The sequence below is a fragment of the Triturus cristatus genome, chromosome 7, assembly GCF_964204655.1.
Source record: "Triturus cristatus chromosome 7, aTriCri1.1, whole genome shotgun sequence".
In the NCBI taxonomy this organism is placed as follows: domain Eukaryota; kingdom Metazoa; phylum Chordata; class Amphibia; order Caudata; family Salamandridae; genus Triturus; species Triturus cristatus.
This window is the reverse complement of record NC_140590.1, coordinates 294,694,518-294,717,097: the sequence shown is the minus strand read 5'-3', so window position 1 is coordinate 294,717,097 and position 22,580 is coordinate 294,694,518. Positions and strand designations below refer to the sequence as shown.

The 22,580-nt window shown below is 43.9% G+C and overlaps 1 protein-coding gene across 1 annotated transcript in view; it reads right to left on the bottom strand.

Moving 5' to 3' along the window:
• The window catches only part of LOC146809485 (uncharacterized), a 72,554-nt gene that overhangs the window by 4,985 nt on the left and 44,989 nt on the right, over positions 1-22,580 (bottom strand). Inside the window, exon 2 of the mRNA XM_085614346.1 lies at positions 2,815-2,921. Coding sequence (XP_085470472.1) covers positions 2,815-2,914 — 100 coding nt within the window. The 5' untranslated portion in view covers positions 2,915-2,921. The remainder of the gene's footprint in view (positions 1-2,814; positions 2,922-22,580) is intronic.

Here is a 22,580-nt window from a genome sequence, read left to right as displayed (position 1 = left end):
TGCACACTGTTGCATTTGGTGGTATGTCTTTTATGTTCATTTTCGATTTATGCACTTTTTTGTGAAGCTGTACTATCGTGTGAACAAGACACATTGTTTGTGTCGAAACGTGTAGCGGTTTACAAATAAAACTTTTGGTGTAGCATCTTGACCTCTGAGAGTGCGTCCTATACTTTGACGAATTTTGGATTAATTCATTTCCGGCTTAGGGCTTTTGCTGGTTGACGCACCACCTGACACGGGACTGGTCCCAGGAAAACCCACTTCATTTGTGCATATATATATATATATATATATATATATATATATATATATATATATATATATATATTACCTACTGGCGGTATGGGAATATAAATGTAAAAAAAAAAAAAATTAACCATAGTCTCCCCACCCCTTGTGCAAATGGTGGCCGAAGGGCACCATTTGTGCCTTGCATATGTATGCAATGAAAATGTAAAAGTTTACCTTGCACAACGAAGCGCGTAATATGCCCTCCATGTGCGCACGGTGCGCGAAGCGCATCGTGCGTACATGGCCCATCCAGCGTAACGTGGGCACGCGGTGCGCATAGCGCACCGCGTGCCCACCGTGCGTGCACGGCACTAACTGCGTAAAGTGGGCGCGCGGTGCGCGAAGCGCACCGCGTGCTCACTGTGCGCGCACGGAACGAACTGCGTTAAGTGGGCGCGCACGCCACGAATGGCGTAAAGTAACTTAGCATTTAAAAAAACGTACAAATTCACTGAAAAAACCATAGGTTTCACACACGTTATAGTTAGGAATTAGCATTTAAAAAACCTTGCAAATTCACTGAAAAAACCATAGGTTTCACACATGTTATAGTTAGCTGGAAATTTTACTGATAAAAAACCTATGAAATTCCCCCGTTATAGTTAGTGCAGGCAACTATAACTCACGCAACCGCAATCCTCTGCTGATGACATATGTGTCTTTATGAAAAAAAAATAATTGTAATATATGTATAGCTAAAATTTAATGGAAGAAGACATGGGCAAATAGGTGTCTAAATACAGTATTAGCATCAGCAGAGGATTGCGGTCGCGTGAGTTATAGTTGCCTGCACTAACTATAACGGGGGAATTTCATAGGTTTTTTATCAGTAAAATTTCCAGCTAACTATAACATGTGTGAAACCTATGGTTTTTTCAGTGAATTTGTATATATATATATATATATATATATATATATATGAAAAGCCACAATCCTGAAATGAATCCCACCTCTCGGAAAATCAAGTTCGGACCACTGCGTATCTTTAAATTCTACAGTGCTTTATTGCAACATCCATAGCATGACGCGTTTTGACTGGGTCTCTCCGGTCTTGATCACATATATATATATATATATATATATATATATATATATATATATATATATATATATATATATATATATATATATATATATATATATATATATATATATTTATGCTGCTCCGAGGTTGCTCACACGTTGGGGGGTACTCCTCTGCTGACATCAGCTGCAAGGTTTACTCGGTATAAACAGCTCTGGCATACCGATGTTCATAACAGCTCATTGCTTAGAGCCTGACGCGTTTCGTTTCCTTCTTCAGAGGCGCTACTGCAATGAAATAATGCGCGTTCTGGCCACGCTCCTTTTGTACCGATCACATGCCCCTGGATGGTCTTCTCTGATGAGGCTGTGTATTTTAGGTGACCTAGTTCGAAATTGCGCTACTGTTACACCACCCCAACATGGAGGGGGCCACGATGTTCTGGATTCACCAGAGCAACTTGTGGGGATTTGCCATCAGGATTTAAAACAGCGATGGCATACTGAGGCCTCGATGCCTTGATTGTCAAGTGTTAAAGGGGTGCACTTGGTGCTCAGTTGTGGGTCCAATAGGCAGCCATAGGACACCATGGGTAAAAGCCCCAATTGACTCAATTGGGGTTCAGTATACTTGGATTGTCCTGGGTACACTTCCCATCAAAACAGTTCCCACACTGCCTATACCACCACCCTCTTTTTTATAATTGACACTTAAGAGTCCCAAAAAAATAGAGCTCGGCTTTTTTGCACCAAATAAAACCACCAGATACCAGAAATTATTTTCTGGTGTTCAATGGAAGGGCGAGGGGAGGCGGCGGGATCAGTTGGACCCCTATTATCCGGGACTGTACAAAAATAAAACAATTCTGGGCATAGATTGAGAAGTATTGCTTCCACATCTTAGGACTGGAACAGTCAATAGACGTTTTGACAGCGGTTCTAGGGTATTCTCCTAGTATTAGCATGGGACCATTGGAAAAAAACGACTGTTTATTATTGTTTAATAGCTAGACCAATAATTCTTGAAAAATGGTGGTCGGAAGTCATCCCAACATTCCAACAATGGTGGTCCAAAGTGTTAAGAATTAAGGGCTAGGAAAATAGATATGCACTAAGCTCAGGATCATATAATAAATTCCAGAGACTTTGGGGGACACTTAGCTGAAAAGTAGGTTATATAAGGAAGAATGGGGGAAATTTGGAAAATGTGCAATATGAGATTATTTATTGGCTGTATTATCCAGAGGTCCTTTTATGTATTTTTTGTAACTTGAATAATATTTTCACCAAGATGCATTATTTTAATGAATTGTTACATTTCTTCACTGTTGAACTCTTCCAATAAAAATGACATTACAATTAAGAGAGTCCCCAACAACTAGCATCGCTGACACAGGTGTGAAACAGCTTGCCATCGCTCCCTCTCTTGAGCGCTCCCTCGGTTGCCTTCTTGCATCAGTGGAGGTGGGTGAAGGTGCCTCGCCTCACAACACTCACCTGGGTTTAATGGAATCAGCTCACCGCCGTAAGAGATGGACTTAGTGAAACACATCTCGCAGCACACGACCAACACCACCGCACAGCACAGGAACCTCATAGCGACCCTGCACAAGAACAAGAGACTCGGTCAATGGAAGGAAGGCGGAAAGGGGGGATTGACATCCGTGTGCGCTGAGACTCAGTGGAAATGAGGAGCAAAACTGACGTCGAAAAAGAAAATGCAATACGAGAGGTAGAATAAACATACTGAAAATGCTATCTCATAGCGTACAGTTTCCAAATTCAGAGTGCTTAATTCTCGGACTTTCTGTCTTTTCCCCTGATGACCCCCTGATGTGCATGTGGCCGCCCAGGCAGGCAGGAGTGTGCATTGCAGGATCATGTGAAGAGTTCACTATTCGAGCATGGAAGCTGGAGCCACTCGGGTTGATAGCTGTGGCCAAAGCTGTACACTGGGACACACAGGAAGCCAGAGACTGCAGGAGCATCTGGCACCACTGGTGGGCCCAGCCTTACCTTGTTTGGGAGCATCTCTCTCTGGCACTGGCGTGTCAAGTCTGAGCTTTAAACAGACCTGTCTTTGATTGGAGTGACCCTGAGTGGGAAATGAGGTGTGTAGTGTTTGTAGAAGAAATATGTTTTCATGTATCTGAAGTGGGACTCCAGGAGCGTTGCGTATGCATTCTTGGCGTCCACGGTAGCCGGGCCAAACGTGGTGGTGATTGTGGTCTGTTGTTTGGCAGGGGTTGACAATGTTAGGGGAAGTATTGTACCAACAATTCCAGTTTCCGCAAAAACCAGGGCTTCTGAGTGCAAACACAGGGCGAATGTGCTCTCAGACACGTGACTGATCTATTTGACGGCTTCTTTTTAGAGAAGAGGCCGGGCACTTAAGGTTGGTCAGTCCCAACTCGCTCTTCTTTGAATGACAGTATCGATTTGCACGTTACTTTACATTTTTTCTCAGGGTTGTGGACTTGGGGTTGGTGATGGGAGGTCTGGTCTTATCATTCTGGCACTATTGATTGGCATTGACAAACAACATGGCTTGACCGGTTGTAGCTGGTATAAGATGAAGGAGCAGGTAAAGCAAAATTTTGTATACCTCCTCTATTTTTGCAAGAAATATTAATGACATAATCATTCTAAATATTAACTTGTACTAATTGTGTGAAGTGGTATAATTAATCAATCCTTGCACCTTAATAAACACAAGATACACGTTGGACTAAAATGCTAATTGCATGGCAACTAATTAAATAATTAACTGTGGTACGCAAACTAACTTTAGGATGTGTTGAAATAGAGAATAGCGTGATTCATGTTGCTTTTGTGATGGTTTGTGCTTCCAGTGCTGCAGAATGGTGAGTATTATTGCTTTGAATGTTTCTACAAGCTAGGAAAATACTAATATATATTGGGATTAGTGCGGGTTTAACATTAGAATCTTCATTTCTATATATTAATTACTGTTATGTTTGTTTTTGCTTAAGTTGGCATTTGGGCCTACTAGGCCGCAGTACTTAAAACGGAGTTCGGAAGTGGCCACCGTCATGTGAGCGCGATGCCCACTGCGCAGACTCGGATGGCTCTGAAGATCTCCAAGCGACCTCCGATGAGAAAAAAAATGTTCCTTGTCAAGGATAGGAACGTGGGGGACTGCTAAGACCCAGACTAGTGTGAATGACTGAGGGGACAATGAACGACCTGTACATGAAGGTTTACATGTTGCTACTTCAGAACTTTCGCCTGTGAAACTACGAAAAGAATACAATTGGGAAGATATCATGCCCGGTCTCATGGGAAACAGGCAAACCTGGTAATATTGACAAGACTTACAAAATTCTGAAGATTTAGCCAATCAGAACACTTTCTACTCCTAAATTGTTGCACATTGTCCTAAAAGTAAGGAGAAAAAGAGTATATACGGGGGGGAATTTAGTATCATTATCGCTGTTGGTGGCTGTTGGTGTGGAGGGTCGATTTGCTGGATTGTTGGTTCGTTGGAGCGATCGCCTGGTCCCTTGGCTAAATCGTGGGGACTACGTCGTGCTGAGGGAGATTTCCTGGACTTACCTGGGTTTCTCTTTGATTATAAAGGACGATTCCATCTGAAGGGATTTTGATTTTTGCTGTGGGTTGACGGGTTCTTCTGGAAATGGTCGCCAATATTCAAATTTAGGTAAATATAAATGTTATGGCAATTTATGTTCAAGATCAAAGGTTGGAAATCGCTCAATAGAAATCTGATTTGAACTGTAATCCTGAATATGCCAACACAGAGTGAATTAATTAGATAAACTAAACATTGATTAATAAGAAATGAGTTTGTGATTCTTTAATAAGGTATTGAAAGTTAACCGAAAGGTTCCAAAGCTTTAAATGTGTTTTAGCTGGTTCTAAATCACCATCAACCAGTCCAACTAATTGGTCCATCGACCATGTGGTGGAGTGCCTTGATGTTAAAGTTAGGATTCTAAAGGTGCAGATGTATATAATGTCTATAATGTAAAGAAATTACTCCGGATAGGTAACAAAGTACCCCCCCACATGTCCAGCGCTTCATATACTCCTGTGTGCAAATTCGAGTGAGACGTATGAGTGTTGGTGTTATGGGCCCCACCAATGAATGAATGTATGAATGAGTAATGTGGTGACGAGTCTGTGACATAGGGAGGATATGTAAATTTGCCCTTTTTCCACTGGAGCAAAGACATAGAGCTTTGATGGCCTTGGACCATTCTTCAAGAAATGTGGGAGACTATGCATTCCAATGTAGGGGACAGTGAAACATTTACAGTTTTGGTCAGTAGATGTTCTTCAAAGATAGAAATGTGGTTGGCTGTTCTTTGAGGATAGAGATGAGGGTGCTCTTCAGCTCTGCAGCCTCTGAAGGGTCAGCTCCTGCATCTAGTTGATGCCTCTTATATAGTGCCACTCATACCTCAACTAACACTGATTGGGCCAATCTCATCCCTCAGCACCCAAGGACCCTCTTAGCAATCAGTCAGATGCTCAGAACTTAAGACTTTCTACCCCTGCACTAGTGCACCAAAGCCTTTGGAAGTGCCTGTACCACTGACGTATCTGAGTGGGCTGTTCGGTGGAGATGTAAGGGAAGTGGAGTTTTGGTAGTAAGTAGAGCTGTACAAAAACATATAAGAAATAAAAACAAAGAAATAAATATTAGTGGTACCCACCGACTACCAATGTCCGAAAATGTTGGACAAAGACAATTCTGTTGTGCCAGGGCCACAGTGGGTCAATGACCTGCTTTAGAGTGGCCTTAAGTAGAACGTTGCATCCCGTCTCCTCCCTTAAAGGAGAAGCATCAACAAGAATGTTTTACTTGAACTTTGATTCTCACCTTGGGTGGAGGGAGGTGCGGGCGCTTTCTCTTCTCACACTTTGCGGCGCCCCTGCTCTTGTGTTGCCCACCGCTCCATGTCAATACAGACGCTGTTTTCAGTCTTGGACTGTGATCAGGTGTTTTAGTGGCTCAGTTACATCAATGGAGGAAAGAAAGTGTATAACGTCCAGAATGGATTAGGTTGTCACACTGAAGCCCATGTCTGGAAACAGTGGCCGATGATATGGAGTGAGGTAGCCACCAAAGCTTCAAGGAGGTAAAAACCTTCAATGGAAGTGTTTGTCATATCCAAGCTTCCAGAAACCTGGCTGGGCATACTCCAGGCCCACCAATTTTGGGATGCCACATTTTCAGTCCAAGATGTTCATTTAAAAAAATCAATGAAAGAACCTCTTTCAGAGAGCCACGGTGTATGCAGGGGCTACAGGACTCAATTGCGGTGGTGAGGCCTTTTACTTGTCCGACCTACTATGGATCCTGCTCAATTGGGCCAAGTACCCCTTCTGCACTTGACTCTCAGTGACGGTGGTTGAGCAGTCAAGGCTTCCTCGGTGGGATGTAGATACAGGTCAGTGAACACAACTCATAACCCAAAATGCAAACATTACAAACAATAAATCAATGTGCCGCCAAATATTTGCTTTTATGAGAAAAGGTGGTATTTTAGTCCTAATTCTACACATACAAAGAGATACGTCATTCAAATGTAATAACCCAATACCCTCGAGGTCAGGGCTCCAGCAGTTGTCAGGCGACTCCCTGTTCCACCCTCCGTCGTGTAACGTGTTCAGGGTTATTGTCTATTCACTGGTGGCCACATCAGGGAATGCACACTATTAGGCCATACTCAAGAGTTCTCCCTTCAGACCTTTCAGTCACTTAGTCAATTTTGTCTATGGTGCACCAGCACTGTTAGAAGATAGTCCCTTGGGGCACCAAAGGCCTGGTTTCAGTCATATCTGATTCAGAGGTATGGCAGTGTTCAACAGTGCAGCATTTGCCCTTTCCTCAGTCTGTCCCCAGTCCAGATCCTGTTAGGTGAAATCAGGCTGCTCATGATGGACACGGCAGCACCTGGAGGCACAGGCTGTGCTTGTCGAGCAGCGCTGGCTGTCAGTTTCCAGTGATCGGAGCTTCTCCCGCTCGGTGGGCAAAAAGGAAGGTTGCTCTTCCCCTAACAGAGGTGGTGAGGGTGTGATCCTCTGGCTCTTGACTAGAGCTCCATCGAGGATGTGATGCACTCGGTGGCAACTCAGCAAACCTCGGGGACTTTGTCAGGAGCAGAACACGGCGTGCCTGTTTGATCCTCTAGTTCAAGCAGTTCTCCTTCAGTCCGGGGTGAGGGACAAACTCTAGGTAAAAGTGGTATTGGCAGCCCCTCCAGTGGTTGCCGCTGTACTCACGATCAGAGTGCAGGCTCTACTTAGGCGATCACTCTCTCTAGGGTGGCCCTTCCTGGCATATGGGATCGACTATGTCAGCAGTCACAGGTTTGGCGCACCTAGCACAAACTCAGCTCAACAGTAACACGCTCTGGTATTTGGGGTCACCCCAGCGTGGTGTGGGGGCTTTGCGCTTCCCGCCCAGAGTTTCCTATATGGATCAGAACAATGCGGCCCACTCCTGGGTAGCGAGAGTCGCAGAGTCGATACTGCACATGGTAATGGTCCAATCAGTGCACAGCCTCAGACCTCGCTTAGGGATCAGTGAATCCCTGTGCAGGGATCCCCACTGGACCTCATTTCCTCCAACGCTCTCCTCAGGAGCGTAACACAGGCCTCCTCAGTCCCCGCAGTGTTGGGGGCCCGAGCTCCAGTGGACCCCATCAGCAAAGTATGCCGGCTTGAGAGCTCCCGAGTGAGCTGGAAGGGGGGCCCTCCATGTACTTTGCAGGGGGGCCCCCTCTAGTTTCGTTACGCCACTGACTCTCCTCTCTCTCCCAGGGCACACTGGTCTTGGCAAGCAGGCAGGCGATGGTGCTCCAGGGCAAGTGATCCTTGTGACCTGGATGATGTTCCCTCAACCAGCAAGGAGACCAGCAGCCTGTATGGCTAATTTTTGGAGACGCAACCTCCCCTTCTAATATTCCTTTTTCAGACATCAAATGTAATTTAGGGTCTGGGTCTTTGATGTTTTATGTTGGGGTTCTGCTTCTTTTGAAGTGGACACTTCTCCTTTTCATCTTCCTTCTTGAAAGGGGTCTGTCACAGCCGGCAGAACTCCAATTGCATACATAATTCATGGGAGTGACCAGAGTTTACACCTTGATGTCAGCCACAGTGATGTTCACATCAAAGGGTTGAACCCAGACCCCAAGTTCTACCGTTTATGATTCTCTCATCAGCCCCATCTCCTTTCCTGAGATGTGCCCAGGCCCCTTCCTTGTGATCTATCACAGAATCAAAGAGCAGTCATGTGAGATGGAAAGGGAGTCTCTTCCTTCCCTCCATTGTGTCCCCACCCAGCTCACAGGAATACAGCCATACACCAATCTGGCTGGGGGATTCCTCTAACATGAGGAGTAGAGGAATCCCTTAGCCAGATTTGGTGAAGACATGACCAGGCAAGCCTGGGCTTCCCAAAATGGAATCCAGGGTTCTCCATACAATGTACTATTACAGTCACATTCACTCAGTGTACATTCATAGCACAATTTCTGTTCAGAACTCAGACCTCTATGCATTGTACTCTCACATGCACCCATTCATCCAGAACACACTCACAGTCTGCATGCACTGTTCAGCACTGAAGCTTTCATATCTTTAACCAGGGTGTCGAAACACATGCACTGCCAGCATCCAAAACTCACTAAGCATGTGCTGCACAACGCTTCACCTTTCATGTATTGTCCTTCACGCAAGCACACATACACCCAGCACATGTGGTGCTTGCGCACGTACTGCACAGCACTACTTCTCTTATGTAACATATTCCTCTGGCATCCATACAACCAGCACATGTAGTAAACACACATGTACTGCACATTACTGCTTCACCCTTGTACTGTACCCTTCCCAGGCCCACATACAACTAACGAAGAGTCACTACTCCTGCGCTATGCAGCACTCCACATTTACCTAAAGTAGGCCAAGGGTGAGTTAAGCACACAGCAGCGGAACTTTTAACAGGGTGAGTGAGCCTGTAGGCCTTGCTCCTGTAACGCAGGGATAAAAAGGGCCAGTTCATTACTACTGATCACTGCACAGTATGCTGTCACCACCGTGCTTGTGCTGCTTAGCTCCTGGTAAAGGCGGTAGCCTTCCACCACTATGAAGGCAGCGCTTTGGTCACCTCTGCTGGTCCAACTAGACCGCAATCTGTGAGACAGACCTATGTCATGGGGTACACACATGATCAGTGTTCTCCTATGACAACAAATCAGCATTGGTGATCCAGACGACAGTACAGTTTGACATTCAGGGCAGATGTACACATTTTCTTACTATGTAGAGGACCTTTCCGCTCCAAAAATCTGTTGATTATTTAATTTGATCTAGATAGACAAAACCACCTGAAAATTATCCATTTTGTATCTTGGTTCTAGAGAGCGCATGCACTGTCTCAAAGAGACATGTTTATATACTTTGTGGGTATCAGCCCACCCGTAAGCTTTTCATTCCCTGGCTCCATCGTCGCTCTCCTATTCATTCTCCCCATTTGTCCATGGCATGCATGCGTCATTCCTCTTCCTGTGTTTATCACTTCCCAAGAGCAGGGACCAAGTACTATATCCATCTGCCATTTTAGGAAGTGTTTGGGCAACAACTTGTTTAGTTTGTTTTGGACACTTAACACAAATGCTGTGTGTTTTCATTCATTTCCAGCTCAGAAAGCCCTTTAAATCTTGTTCTTATCTCATCACATGTGCTGAGCATTCAAAGACCAAGCACAAATGTCAGACGCTGTTTTCAGAGGGTGCCTGTTCTGTACCCCAAAGTCCTCCAACTTCGCTGCTTGTTTATACAGCAGTTACAGGCTCACATGTATTCTAACATTGTTAATAACAGTTACATTGTTTTGAAGCCATTAATAGTTGGAGCAGTGTTATTTAGTTTGCATTCTTTTCTTCAGCTGTGTAGTCAGCACATTCGATAATAAATTCTTGTAAAAGACACCTTTTTGAAAATAATGCACACTCAATCTTCTTTGCCCTTTGCAGGTACGTATGAAAACACATGTTTTTGTTGCTATTAGTCAGCACCATGTTTCAGAAGAAGTAATATCAACAACTACTCACAAAATAGTGCGCGTACCCATTTAAGACTATAACTCTGCCATAGTGAGCCTTAGCCACGAATGGGAAAATGAAAATCAGTTGCTACTGCATATCTGCCACTCGGACTGGAAAGTCTCTTTCTTGTGTAAAGTAAACACAAATGAAAAATTGCTGGAATGGTATTTGCGGAATTATGCATATGAGGAAAAGCTGACACCAATGGTTAAGACTCACAGTTGATTATTAATTATATGTATTTCATTAGTGGTACAATGAGCAACCTGCCACATACAAATGACAAGGAACTCTGAGCAAGTTGTTCAGCACCGTCAAGCAAGAGAGTCGTGCCTTCACACACAGTACAGAAATCTTACCCGGAACTAAAAGGATGAAAAAGAGCACAGTCAGTACCTCGCATTTATCACATACTTCTCCCTTAATGTTTATTAAATTGTCAGAAAGTGTGCAAGAATTGTACCAATTTGTTAGACCTTGCATCATTAGCGTGGGTCTCCCTTCCCCTCTTCCTATTTTTTATGTTGGCTGGATTTAGATGCTCTGGGCGCCGTGCCACTACTAATCAGTGCCACAGCGCGAATGCTCCTTGTATATAAATAACTGTGTGACTTAGAATAACCATAATGCCTGGATCTGTGTAGCATGTCCAATAGTGAGTTACCCTCCATTTCGCTGTCGCTACTGTGACACAATCCGTTCTCATAGGCCAGGCTGGGCCGGTTGTGGATTACTTGCTATCATCCTATCTGGTCCCAGGAACCTGATAGGAACTTCGAGTTTGATATGTTTGTGCTCAGGACATTGAGAGACACCTGTTAGTAAGGACCGTTTATATATCCTATGTTTGGAAATGGCTCTTCTGAAAACGCTGTAGTTTCTTGCCTAAGCTTTACTGTAGGCTTTGCGATTATGTGTATTGGCCGTCTGGTTTTTGAGCAGCAGGGCCAGCTGGGTCAGACATGGCTGGAGAGAGAGATCGGTATTCGGAGCCTGGGGAGGGGTGAGTCTTTGATCCGAGCAGGGCCGTGCCTGGCAAGGTGAATGATGGCTCCACCTCCCACTGTGCATCTGATAGCAGACCCCCGCATTCTGAAAGGGCAGATGTCACCTCGTAAACCAAGTGCTCCCCGACCCCACCAAACTGGGTCTGACTGGAGTCAGTGATTTGCGACCTTAGAGAACAAAGACTTTTTAGGTATAAAATGCTGCGCTGGAACTTTGTCCAAGTGTGTTCCTTCTGGATGTCAAGACGAAACTCTGTCCGAGTGAACAGAGGAAAGGACTTTGAAACTTTCACCAAGCTTGCCAAAGAAACTACCCGAGGGCCTGAATCGAGAGCGCCTCCTGCAGATGTCTCAGGGACATTAGACTTAATCCTGTCAGCCGTCGGAATTCCGGTGCGAGGAATTCTGCTTGCAGGTGAGGCCTCCGTGGAGTAATCCGGAGCATCTAGGTCTACTGTGAGGACTGCGGACTGAACCCTTGAACCTTTCGCAGGATCCGTGTGGGCCGCTGCAGCTAAGAGAGAGCTGCCGCCACTGAGAGCCCACCTGAATCTGAACCCTTGAACCTTTCGCTGGATCCGTGTGGGCCGCTGCAGCTAAGAGAGAGCTGCCGCCGCTGAGAGCCCGCCTGAATCTGAACCCTTGAACCTTTCGCTGGATCCGTGTGGGCAGCTGCAGCTAAGAGAGAGCTGCCACCGCTGAGAACCTGTCTGAATCTGGACCCTTGAACCTTTCGCTGGATCCGTGTGGGCCGCTGCAGCTAAGAGAGAGCTGCCGCCGCTGAGAGCCCGTCTGAATCTGAACATTTGAACCTTTCGCTGGATCCGTGTGTGGGCTGCCGCAGCTAAGAAAGAGCTGCAGCCGCTGAGTGCCCGCACCCTTGGCCACTTTGCCTCATCGTGATTTGTCCTGTGGGCCACCACAGCTAAAGAGAGAGCTGCTGCCGCTGAGTGCCCGCACCCTTTGCCACTGGGCATCCTCGGGATCCCTCCTGTGGGCCGCCGCAGCTAAGAGAGAGCTGCTGCCGCTGAATGCCCGCACCCCTTGCCATTTTACAGCATCGTGAGTCATCCCGTGGGCCCCGCAGCTAAGAGAGAGCTGCTGCCGCTGAGTGCCCGCACCTCTTGCCATTTGGCACCATTGTGATTTGTCCTGTGGGCCGCCGCAGCTAAGAGAGAGCTGCTGCCGCTGCGGGCCCGCACCCTTGTCAACTTTTGCATCATCGTGATTCGTCCTGTGGCCCCCCGCAGCTAAGAGAGAACTGTGGCCGCTGAGTGCCCGCACCTTTTTCAGCTTCGCATCATTGGGATTTGCCCTCTGGGCTGCCGCAGCTAAGAGTGAGCTCCTGCCGTGGTGTGCCCGCACCTTGTTCACCCTGATCGAAGATTGTTGCTATCGTCCCGTGGGCTGCCGCAGCTAAGAGAGAGCTGCTGGTGCTGTGAGCCCACCACGGAGCTGCACGACGAGAGTCATCGCCACCACCAGCCTGGGTCGCCACAGCCGCGTGCTGCTGCCACTGAGAGCCCCCCTGTCCCCGAGTGCCCGAACCATTGTGGGTGCACCCTACGGACCTCTGCAGCCAAGACTTTTGGTCGCTGGGAGTCCGCCTGTCACTGTCTCCGCTTCTTCGCGAAGCTGCGTGCTGTGTCCCCTTTCACTGACAGGTATCTGGTGCGCAACGGGTCGCGTAGGCCCCAGCCTTGAACTCAGTCAGTGTCACGTTCTGGTGAATACATATTGCTTTTTGGAGTCCCTATTGGGTAGCGTGAATTGTAGTTGTTGAAACGCTTTGAGAATTTCGAGTTAACCTGTTAGATAAAGATTATATTTTTCTATACCTACCTGAGTTGTGTCCTTTTGTGGTGTCATTATTACCGTGTTGTGCATGGTCATAAGTGCTTCACACATTGCCTCTGAGATAGGCCTGACTGCTCGTGCTACGTTACCACAGGGTTGAGCTGAGGTTGTCAAAGGGGGTAGCCCACTTGCCCTGACTTAGGAAGAAGGGTCCCTATTTGGACAGTGGCGCCAGCCATTGCCAACTAGAGACCCCCATTTCTAACACAATTATTTTATTTTTCATACTTTGTTAGGTCTCGGCTCTAGACAGCACAGGCGCTTTCTCAACGTGACATGTTGTATATTCCTTGTGAACATGGGATGAAAATTACAACTCTTTGCTAAAAATTAATTGAGAGCCTCGAGCATTGTGGCGGGAATGTAGCAGTAAACAAGGAACTATACCTTATTGTTAGGTTTCTGCTCTAGACAGCGTACTGTCTCTAATAGACATTGACAACGCCAATAGCCTTTGGATTGCCGAGACCAATTGGCTTTGTCTGTGCTTTTTAGAATGGATGTCACCGATACAGTCAGCCATTTTGTCACTGTAAAAACCATGTCTCCTGCGGTTTTTAATCCAAGATGTATGTCCTTTGTCTCTCTTAGTTTGGATTATCCACCTTTGTCATCTCTTATTGACGCAAAGATGTGAAAGGAAACGCTGTTTTTGCTTCGAAGGAATTCAAAGTAACTCCAAAGTTTCGGCAAACTTTTGCTCAAAGGATTTCAAACAAAGTACCACTTCCATTATCCCTCTGTCTGTTGCAGTCATTATCACACATCTCCAAGTGAAAGCTTGCGCTATTCATTACATCTATTGTGCTCACTGTTAATTACTGCCAATTGACTTGTCATGCTACACGGAATTCAGTTGATTTTCAGATCAGCAGAGCAGAAGCACCTCCCTCTCCTCATATACCTTTCAGTTGCCTTTGTTTTAGAGAAAGAAAATATTTTTTCAGTGTTTGGAAAGGATCTCCTGGCATATTCTTATTCCTTCCACTTTTCCTTGCAAACAGAATTGCTGGATTTGCTGAAACCTGCTTGATGTTACGTTGCAGCCCTCGTTTGTATAGCGCCTTCTACCATTAATATGGCACCGAAGCACTTCGTTTATGGGTACTCGCAAACATTTCCTCGAGGGGCGCAAAGTACTGTCTGTGACATGCCCAAGGGCCGCTCCAATGCTAGCAACGCGAGGGTCGGGTGAGGAAAGGTGGGTCTAGTGGGACGTGAAGCAGATGCATGGTGTAGACAACAAACCGAGCCTTCAAGTGACTTCTGTCTGCCACCAACGCTGTATTCTCATTTACCAACAATTAAAGTCAGAGCATTAACTTCTAATGTAAAACATGAGCGGGAAAGAGATACTCATCTAGTGGCTGAATTGCAACATGTGAAACCAGAAAACCTGGTATCAGTCTTGGCTTCCCTAATTAATAACATTGTGTGATCTCAGGCAATTGGTTAATTTCCCTTTGCCTCCTATTTCTTCATTAAAACATATGAGAGACCCTTAAAATGTACAAGTTCAGGATGCGTGCTTTACTAAAGCTTCTTTTGGGTTTTATTTAATAAACTATAATGTTGTGCAAATTATATAACTACCAAGGCTACACACAAGATGCACCTGACAAATGACAGACCTCTTGGTTTACTAATGGCATTGCTTTCAGAATGGGGTGGCATGAATGTTTCTAAGATCGTGTTTGAAAACTATCACTGCTAATAAATGCATCTCAGTGCAGTGATATAATCTGATCTACTAAGGTAAAACACTCATGCATGTTCATAAAATACACTTTTTTGAAGTTTTCAGAGCGTTTATCATGTTTTTACATGTTTAGTGCAAGACGTCTTTAAAACTAAAGGTGTTCCTAAAGATATGTTGTCTAGTGCACCTTCTTTTCTTCTTTACTGTTACTTTAGTTAATGTGTAAATAAAGTATGTTTGTTTCACAGCTTGTTTCACAGCTGATAGGATGATAGGTCTAGGGTTCTGATTGGTTCATGGGGTTATGGTTTCTATTGGACTTAGGGCTTAGGGTGCTCTGATTGGATGATAGGTCTGGGTTCTAATTGGTTCTTGAGGCTACTGTTTTGATTGTACTTAGGGTTTGGGCAGGGGTCTTCAAACTGGTGGGCGGACCCCCCTAGGGACTCTGGCAAAAGGAAGCATTGTGCTTATAACAGTGCCATCACTAACATCTTTTGCTTTTTATATTCTAGCTGGGAGAAGGTGTCAAAAGGGAAAATACTCCAAATATTTTTTTAAAACCCTGCCGGCACTTCTAATAGTCAATCTATGTATACTTGTATGTGTAAAAAAGGCCTGCCTGACCAGAATAGTATTTTTGGCAATCATGTATTTGATTGCGTTTTTAAAACAGTAACAGAAGGTAGCTGCAGTGTTTAAATATGTATAGACCCTGACCTTACATTATTTTAATAAATTGGCAATGTTTAAATATGTATAGACATATTTAAACATTGCCAATTTAATAAAATAATTGTGAAAACTTCTGAGGGGAGCGGATGATTTTTTTTCCCCACTGTGGGCGCGCGGCATAAAAAGTTTGAAGGTTTAGGGTTTGGTGTCTGATTGGTTGCTAGGACCAAGGCTGTGATTGTTTGTAAGGGGCTGGTGTCCTATTGGTCCTAGGGTTGAGGACTAGTGTTGTGAATGGTTAGTGTTAGTGTTACCATTGGCTGATGGATTCACCTGATTACTCAGGCTATTTAAGGTCAGGGTTCTGGGCATTTCAGCCAGGCGTCGACGCTAGGGGCAGAGAGGACAAGGGCAGTTGCCAGTTTGGGCCTGTTGGGACTGATCGGGCCTGGGGCCTGAGATGCTGCCCTTTTTTCCATTCACCAGCTCCCATCCACATCAGCAAACATAATAACACACTCACAGTAAATGCACTCTACACATTTGCTATAAACAAACCCTACACATATCTCAATGTCTCAACACCTCACAAACCACACCTATACACTCTTCTATCCAACTACCAAACAATGGCACCTTTACTCACACACAAAACACCACTTTATCCTATACCACTAACCAATCCACTCACTGCCAGCACAATCCAAATCCACACCATATGTAACTATATGTCATCCAGACACACACTCCCTGCTCATAAAAAGCACCAACTGTACCATCTAATTACTCCTAACAGACCCCTTTCTGTCACCACCAAACCTATACTCAGCCTTCCATCTTTCCATCTACCAACACCCTGCTCCTCTTTTTACAAACAAAAACACAACCCTTACACTCCACAACACATATTACTTCTTCCAGCAATCAAATCTAATGCAAACTCTACTAACTATTGTCCATCTCCTCTAATACACCACATACACTTGCTTCCAAAACACACCACCACCTTTACCTTGCAGCCTCCACTCTCCAACAATACTTTACATACAAAATACTTCTCAGAAAACAAATACATGATCATCTTCTCTCACTACTCCTCAAAACCAAAACATAAGGCACACCATCACAACAAAATCTCATGCACACACTACGTCATAATACTTTGTGTCACAAATCAGAAACATACACCCACTCCCACCCTCCTGACTACACAAATGTTACACACCCCAAACCAACCCTACTGTCAAACTTTCTCTCTTCCCCCACACTTAACATATATACAGCAACACAACAACTCTAAACAGATGCACACAAAATAAACAACATGCCACTGTTCACAACTTTGTATCTCCATGTCAATCGGACCACAACAAGGCTACTCTACAAAAACAACACAGCTCACCAACTCACTTTCAACCACAATTTCCAAACCCTACACATACAGACCTATCATAATGCCTTCTCAGCCTGCTGGACGAGGAATACGGTACCGAACAACTACTCTATTGCTATCCTCATACAGCTAATACCAGCACTAAGGTCATACCTGCTACAAGTCCACAAAACACTGCTCGCTCTACAAAACGAAGTCACACCATCACCAAAAGACATTCTCTAAACTACCTACTAATAAATGCTTGATCACTGTCAAAAAACAAGCATCAAATCTATGATCTTCTCACTGACACACAACCAGACTTGCTCGTCATAACTGAATCATGGTTGGGAGATGACATGGCTCCAGTGTTGCAGGAAGCCATTTCTCAAGGCTATCAAACTATCATATAAAATCGTACAGGCAAAAGAGAAGGTGTCCTAGCTGTTGTGTTGAAGCAAACCTTAAATATCACTAAAGCTGACCACGTCTCTGTACACGGTTGTGAAGCCCTCTTCACCAGATGCAGCCCTGCACCCACTTCCTTCTGTAACTTCCTACTCCTTTACAGACCTCCACCTAGACTAGCAATGCAACATTCCCAGACCCACGTCTAGACACAGTTTCAAACCTGATAACTCTACAAACCAACCTTTGCATTCTTAGGGCTATATGTATCAAGATTTTTTCCCGTTTGCAAACGGGCAGATTCTCAGAATCGGCCCATTTGCGAATTGGAAAAAGCCTTTTGGGATGTATCATCCCAAAAGGCCATCGCAAAATAGAGAATTGCAAAACTTGCGATTCTCTATTTTGCTAATGCAATTAAGGAATTGCAAATTGCGATTCCTTAAATGCAATTCTGGGAGCACCAGTAATTTGCTATTTGGCCTTAAGGAATGGGAAGCTAGTCCTTATTTGCGAATCTCAATTTGCGATCCGCAAATAAGGAATATGTAGGATTCGCAAAAAAAATTCAAATCCTACATACATTGCATTTTGGGATTCTCTAATTGCAATTCGCTAGAAATCGCAATTTGAGAATCGCAAAACGTTTTTGATACATATGGCCCTAAGTGACCTAAATATTTTGTTTGACAAACAAGATATGCCCTATCCAAAAACAATAATCACTGCCCTAGATGCACTGAACCTCAATCAGATCATCCACAAACCCACACACATCGCTGGACACATCCTAGAATTTATATCTGCAAATCCAGAAAAAGTTACCTTTCAAACGATTACTCCAATCACATGGTCAGACCACCATTTGCTTGCTTTCCAACTTAAAACACCACAAAGCAACATACCTAAAACCACCTTACATGCACCCACCTATCGACTGTGGAACAAACTCAATTTTGAATACTTAGAAACACAATTAAAATTTAATGCAGATCTAGACACAATAAATTCCATTCAAAAACTACATAGTGGCTACAGGAAGCTTTTGATATCCTAATACCACTAAGAACAACACAACAGAACAAAAGAACACAGGCACCTTGGAGAAATACAGAGTTAAAAGAGATAAAACAGCAAATAGCTGCAACACACTTAGCTCAAAACAAACACCAATCACGACAAACTTCACCTACAGAAACGTAACAGATTATACAAGTCAGCTATCAAAAAAGCTAAGAAAAGTTACAACTCAGACAGAATTCAAAATGCTAAATATGCAAATAAAGAATTCTATAAAATTCTCACTGAATTTCATAAACCAAATTGCCTAGTCGGGAGCTCATCCCTAACTCAAGAATTCACAGACAAACTGGCAAATCATTACACAGACACGTTGGACTCCTATTTAAAACAAAGGAAAGCCACTAGCACCGACCCTTTTCCAAAAAAACCCTACAAGAGCAGGCTAACCCAGCCTCTGCATTCCTTCCAACAAATATCACACAATGAATTCATGGACCTGGTCAAAGCAAGCAGGTCTGCCAGCAGCCTTTCTCACCAATGTCCACCACAAACCTTCAAGAAAATTCTTCTAACTACCACTGCTGCCACATCAGTAAGAAGAATCATCAACAATTCCTTAACTACGGGAATATTTCTAGAAGACCAAAAAAAGTCATACATGCGCCCATTACTAAACAAAACAAACCTGGACCCGCTTAACCCTAACAACTACAGACCAATTACAAATGGGCATTTCCTGGGCAAACTGATAGAAAGAGCAGCATTCGCCTAGATTTCACAATTCATGGAAGTTAATTCCATACTTAAGGACTTCCAAACAGGATTCCCTTCAGGAAAAGGCACAGAATCTGCCCTCATTGCCATCTGGGATGACCTTAAGAACTCAGTTGACTGGAACGGGGAGGCTGCATTACTTCTCTTGGACCTCTCAGCTGCCATTGACACAGTTGACCATGTCCCTCTAATACAAAGTCTCTATGAAGCTGGCATAGAGGGGACTGCTCTCGACTTATTCACATTCTACCTTCAAAACAGAACAAATGTCATCCATACCCCACCTTTCTAATCCAAACCATACTTCACAAAAGCAGAAAATCCCTCAAAGCTTTATCATCTCAAGCATGCTTTTCAACATCTACATGAAGCCATTACCTGCACTGATCAATCAATTTCACCTCACATGCTATAACAATGCAGATGACACACAAATACTCTTTAAACTGGGAAGCCACAAAGACATTGGAAAATCACAACGTTTCAGTTACATCAGAGCAGGTGATCAGTGGATGACATGGAGCCATCTCAAATTGAATGCTTCCAAAACTAAATACTTACATTTGGTGATTGGAATAATTATGACCCACTCACCGCCTGGTCTGACAATCTGGGAACACCGCCGAAAGTATCTAAGGATGTCAAAAACCTCAAAAGTACAATGGACTCCAAGCAGACCAATTAGCAAGATGCAGCTTTATTATGATAAAAACTCTTCGACGCATCTTACCCCATCTGTGATTTCCATGCAAGATACAGGCTACTATCTCTCTTGTTCCGTCTAAACATAACCACCATACTCAAACACATATATACAGCATATCCCTGTGTATATAAACAGGTATTTTGGGTTATAGATGTGTACCTAGATATGTGTATTCCTTTGTATAAATGTGTATAAATAATCCTGTTTATAAATATATAGATATTTGTTAGTTCCGCTTAACAAATGTTCATTTTACTTATGGTTATAATTTTCTAGGTTTAACATGTATATATATATATATATATATATCTCACTGCATGAATAGGTAAATATTTATCATAACTATTCATCTACATTTGCTTCACTATTGAATAAAGAATTTATAAAAACAAATAAATTAACTTAAAGTACAGCAACACTTGAAAGTCTGAGTTTATTAAATACAACTTAAATCTAGAAATATTACATTACTTACACGTACATACCTTCCATGTACTTGTGTATCTCTATATTTATTACTTTACTCCTAATTCAGCATCTCTAATTCACTACCCTATATCTCACCCTATACCTCTCTCAATATATCATTTACCTCCACTCTCTGACTGATCCCAACCCTTAATCTTCTACTCTCTGCAATGCACTACCCTATTTCTCACCCTATATCTCCCTCAATATATCTTCTACCTCCACTCTCTGACTCATCCCAAACCCCATTCTACTACCATGTTCCCCCAAAATAATAATTTCTAGACTTTTCCCTCCTCTACCCCTCCTTGCATCATCTCAAACCTCTTTTACTATTCAGATCTCCCAAACAAGCCTTTCTAAACCCTTCCCTCTGACTCTTCCCTCCTCCTCTCTGTTCGTCCCAAACCTCCTCCTGCTGCTATGATCTCCAAATAAACCCTGACTGACCCTTCCCTGTACTATCCCTCCACTATCCTTTTCAATCCAACTAACAGACTCACATGTCCACCGCTCAAATTAATTTCATATTTTACCCTCTACCAATTCACCACTAATCCTGTTTGGGTTCTGGAGTAGCGTGCTACTCACCGAAAAGCGCTTCAATGCCTCGTACACTGTACCAAACAATCGAGGTAGCATTAAAACCATAAAAAGCTTTTGTATTGGGTGACCCTGTGAAAAACCCCATAAGAACAGGTTTTTCATTGGTTGACCCTGTGGCAACCCCCATAGCAGGTGCTCTGCACTGTTTAACATTCTAAATTCATCTTACGCACCTCTAGTTTGGAAGGAGCTAGAGGGGTCTGGCTTTATTTATTTATGTATTTATTTGAATTTTACATGTGATGCTGAAATCTGGAAATAAAGTACCATTTTATTTTCAGTTTAAGGGAACTGATTAAATTAGTAGTGTTTTTGAGTGCTATCACTGTGTCTGCTGAGTCTTCCGGTTCTAGCTCACACATCTCCCTGAGCAAGCCTTGGACTGCACTACTCTAAGAGTAAAGTGCTAAAGGACTGCATTTTACATTCAGATTGGGTTCAATAGTAACAACGCCCCCACGTCACTAGAAGCAAATGGTCGCAATGGTTGCAATCAAGCCCCAAACACCGCAATGCTTTCCCACACCCGTTGGCAGTAAAGGTGTAGCCACCATTTTGTTTAATGATGTTGCACTGGGCTGCGTAAAGTCTCTTCAGTGCCTTAAAGCTGGAGCTGTACTGGTTCTTGTTTTCACTTTAAGGGGCATATTGTCAAGGACGGCGTTATAATTATCGCCGCTTTAGCGGCAGAAAACTGCAGCTAAAGCGGCGATAATGAGCTTGATAATATGCCCTTGAAAATTCCAATAGAAGTCCTTGTTCTGGTGTCAACATGGGCTTCTATTGGAATTCTCCAGGGCATATTACCAAGCCCATTATCGCCGCTTTAACAGCAGTTTTCTGCCGCTAAACCAACGATAATTGTAATGCCGTCTTTGATAATATGCCCCTAAGTTCTTAGCTCAGATGCTCTAAATATGTAACCATCTGTTGAAGATGTGTTCATTATAAATATATCTCTCTGGAAATTGGCCTTTAAGTGTGATTATATATGTGAGTTTTCCTACTTAACCTCAGCCTTTACACCATGCCCCCTCAGTAAGCCTTGGTTGCTCCACCACAGCTACCATTGTGTAGGTTATAGAGAATAAAAAGATAAAGCTTGGCACCCGCCTAACATGGCTGTCTTTGCCACAGAGTTGAATAACTTCCAGAGGCAACAGCCTAATAGTTGAATGAATGGCGAAACCTTCCTGCCCTCTTAGAGGCAGTACCTCCTGCCCAACACACACCTGCATGTGCTGAGACTCTACCAACTAGTCACAAAGCTCTCGAGTTTCTCAGGTCAAGGCATGAGTAACTCATCCAGACCAGGCTTTTCCTTCGTATTCTGAGACTTGTGTTCCTGGGTTTATAGAAGGATGAAGGGATTACAAGCCCCACATTGCAAAGGTAAAAACCCGGAGTGGATGAGCTACTCAGACCCATGCTGGACAAACTGCAAGCTCAGTTTTCAGAGGTACCATTCTGTTCCATGTAGTGTGGGCCCTGCTAACTCCTTGCCCTCAGCACATCACCATTCCAGTACTAAGTTCTTTTAAAATGATCATCGGGTGTGTTAGTC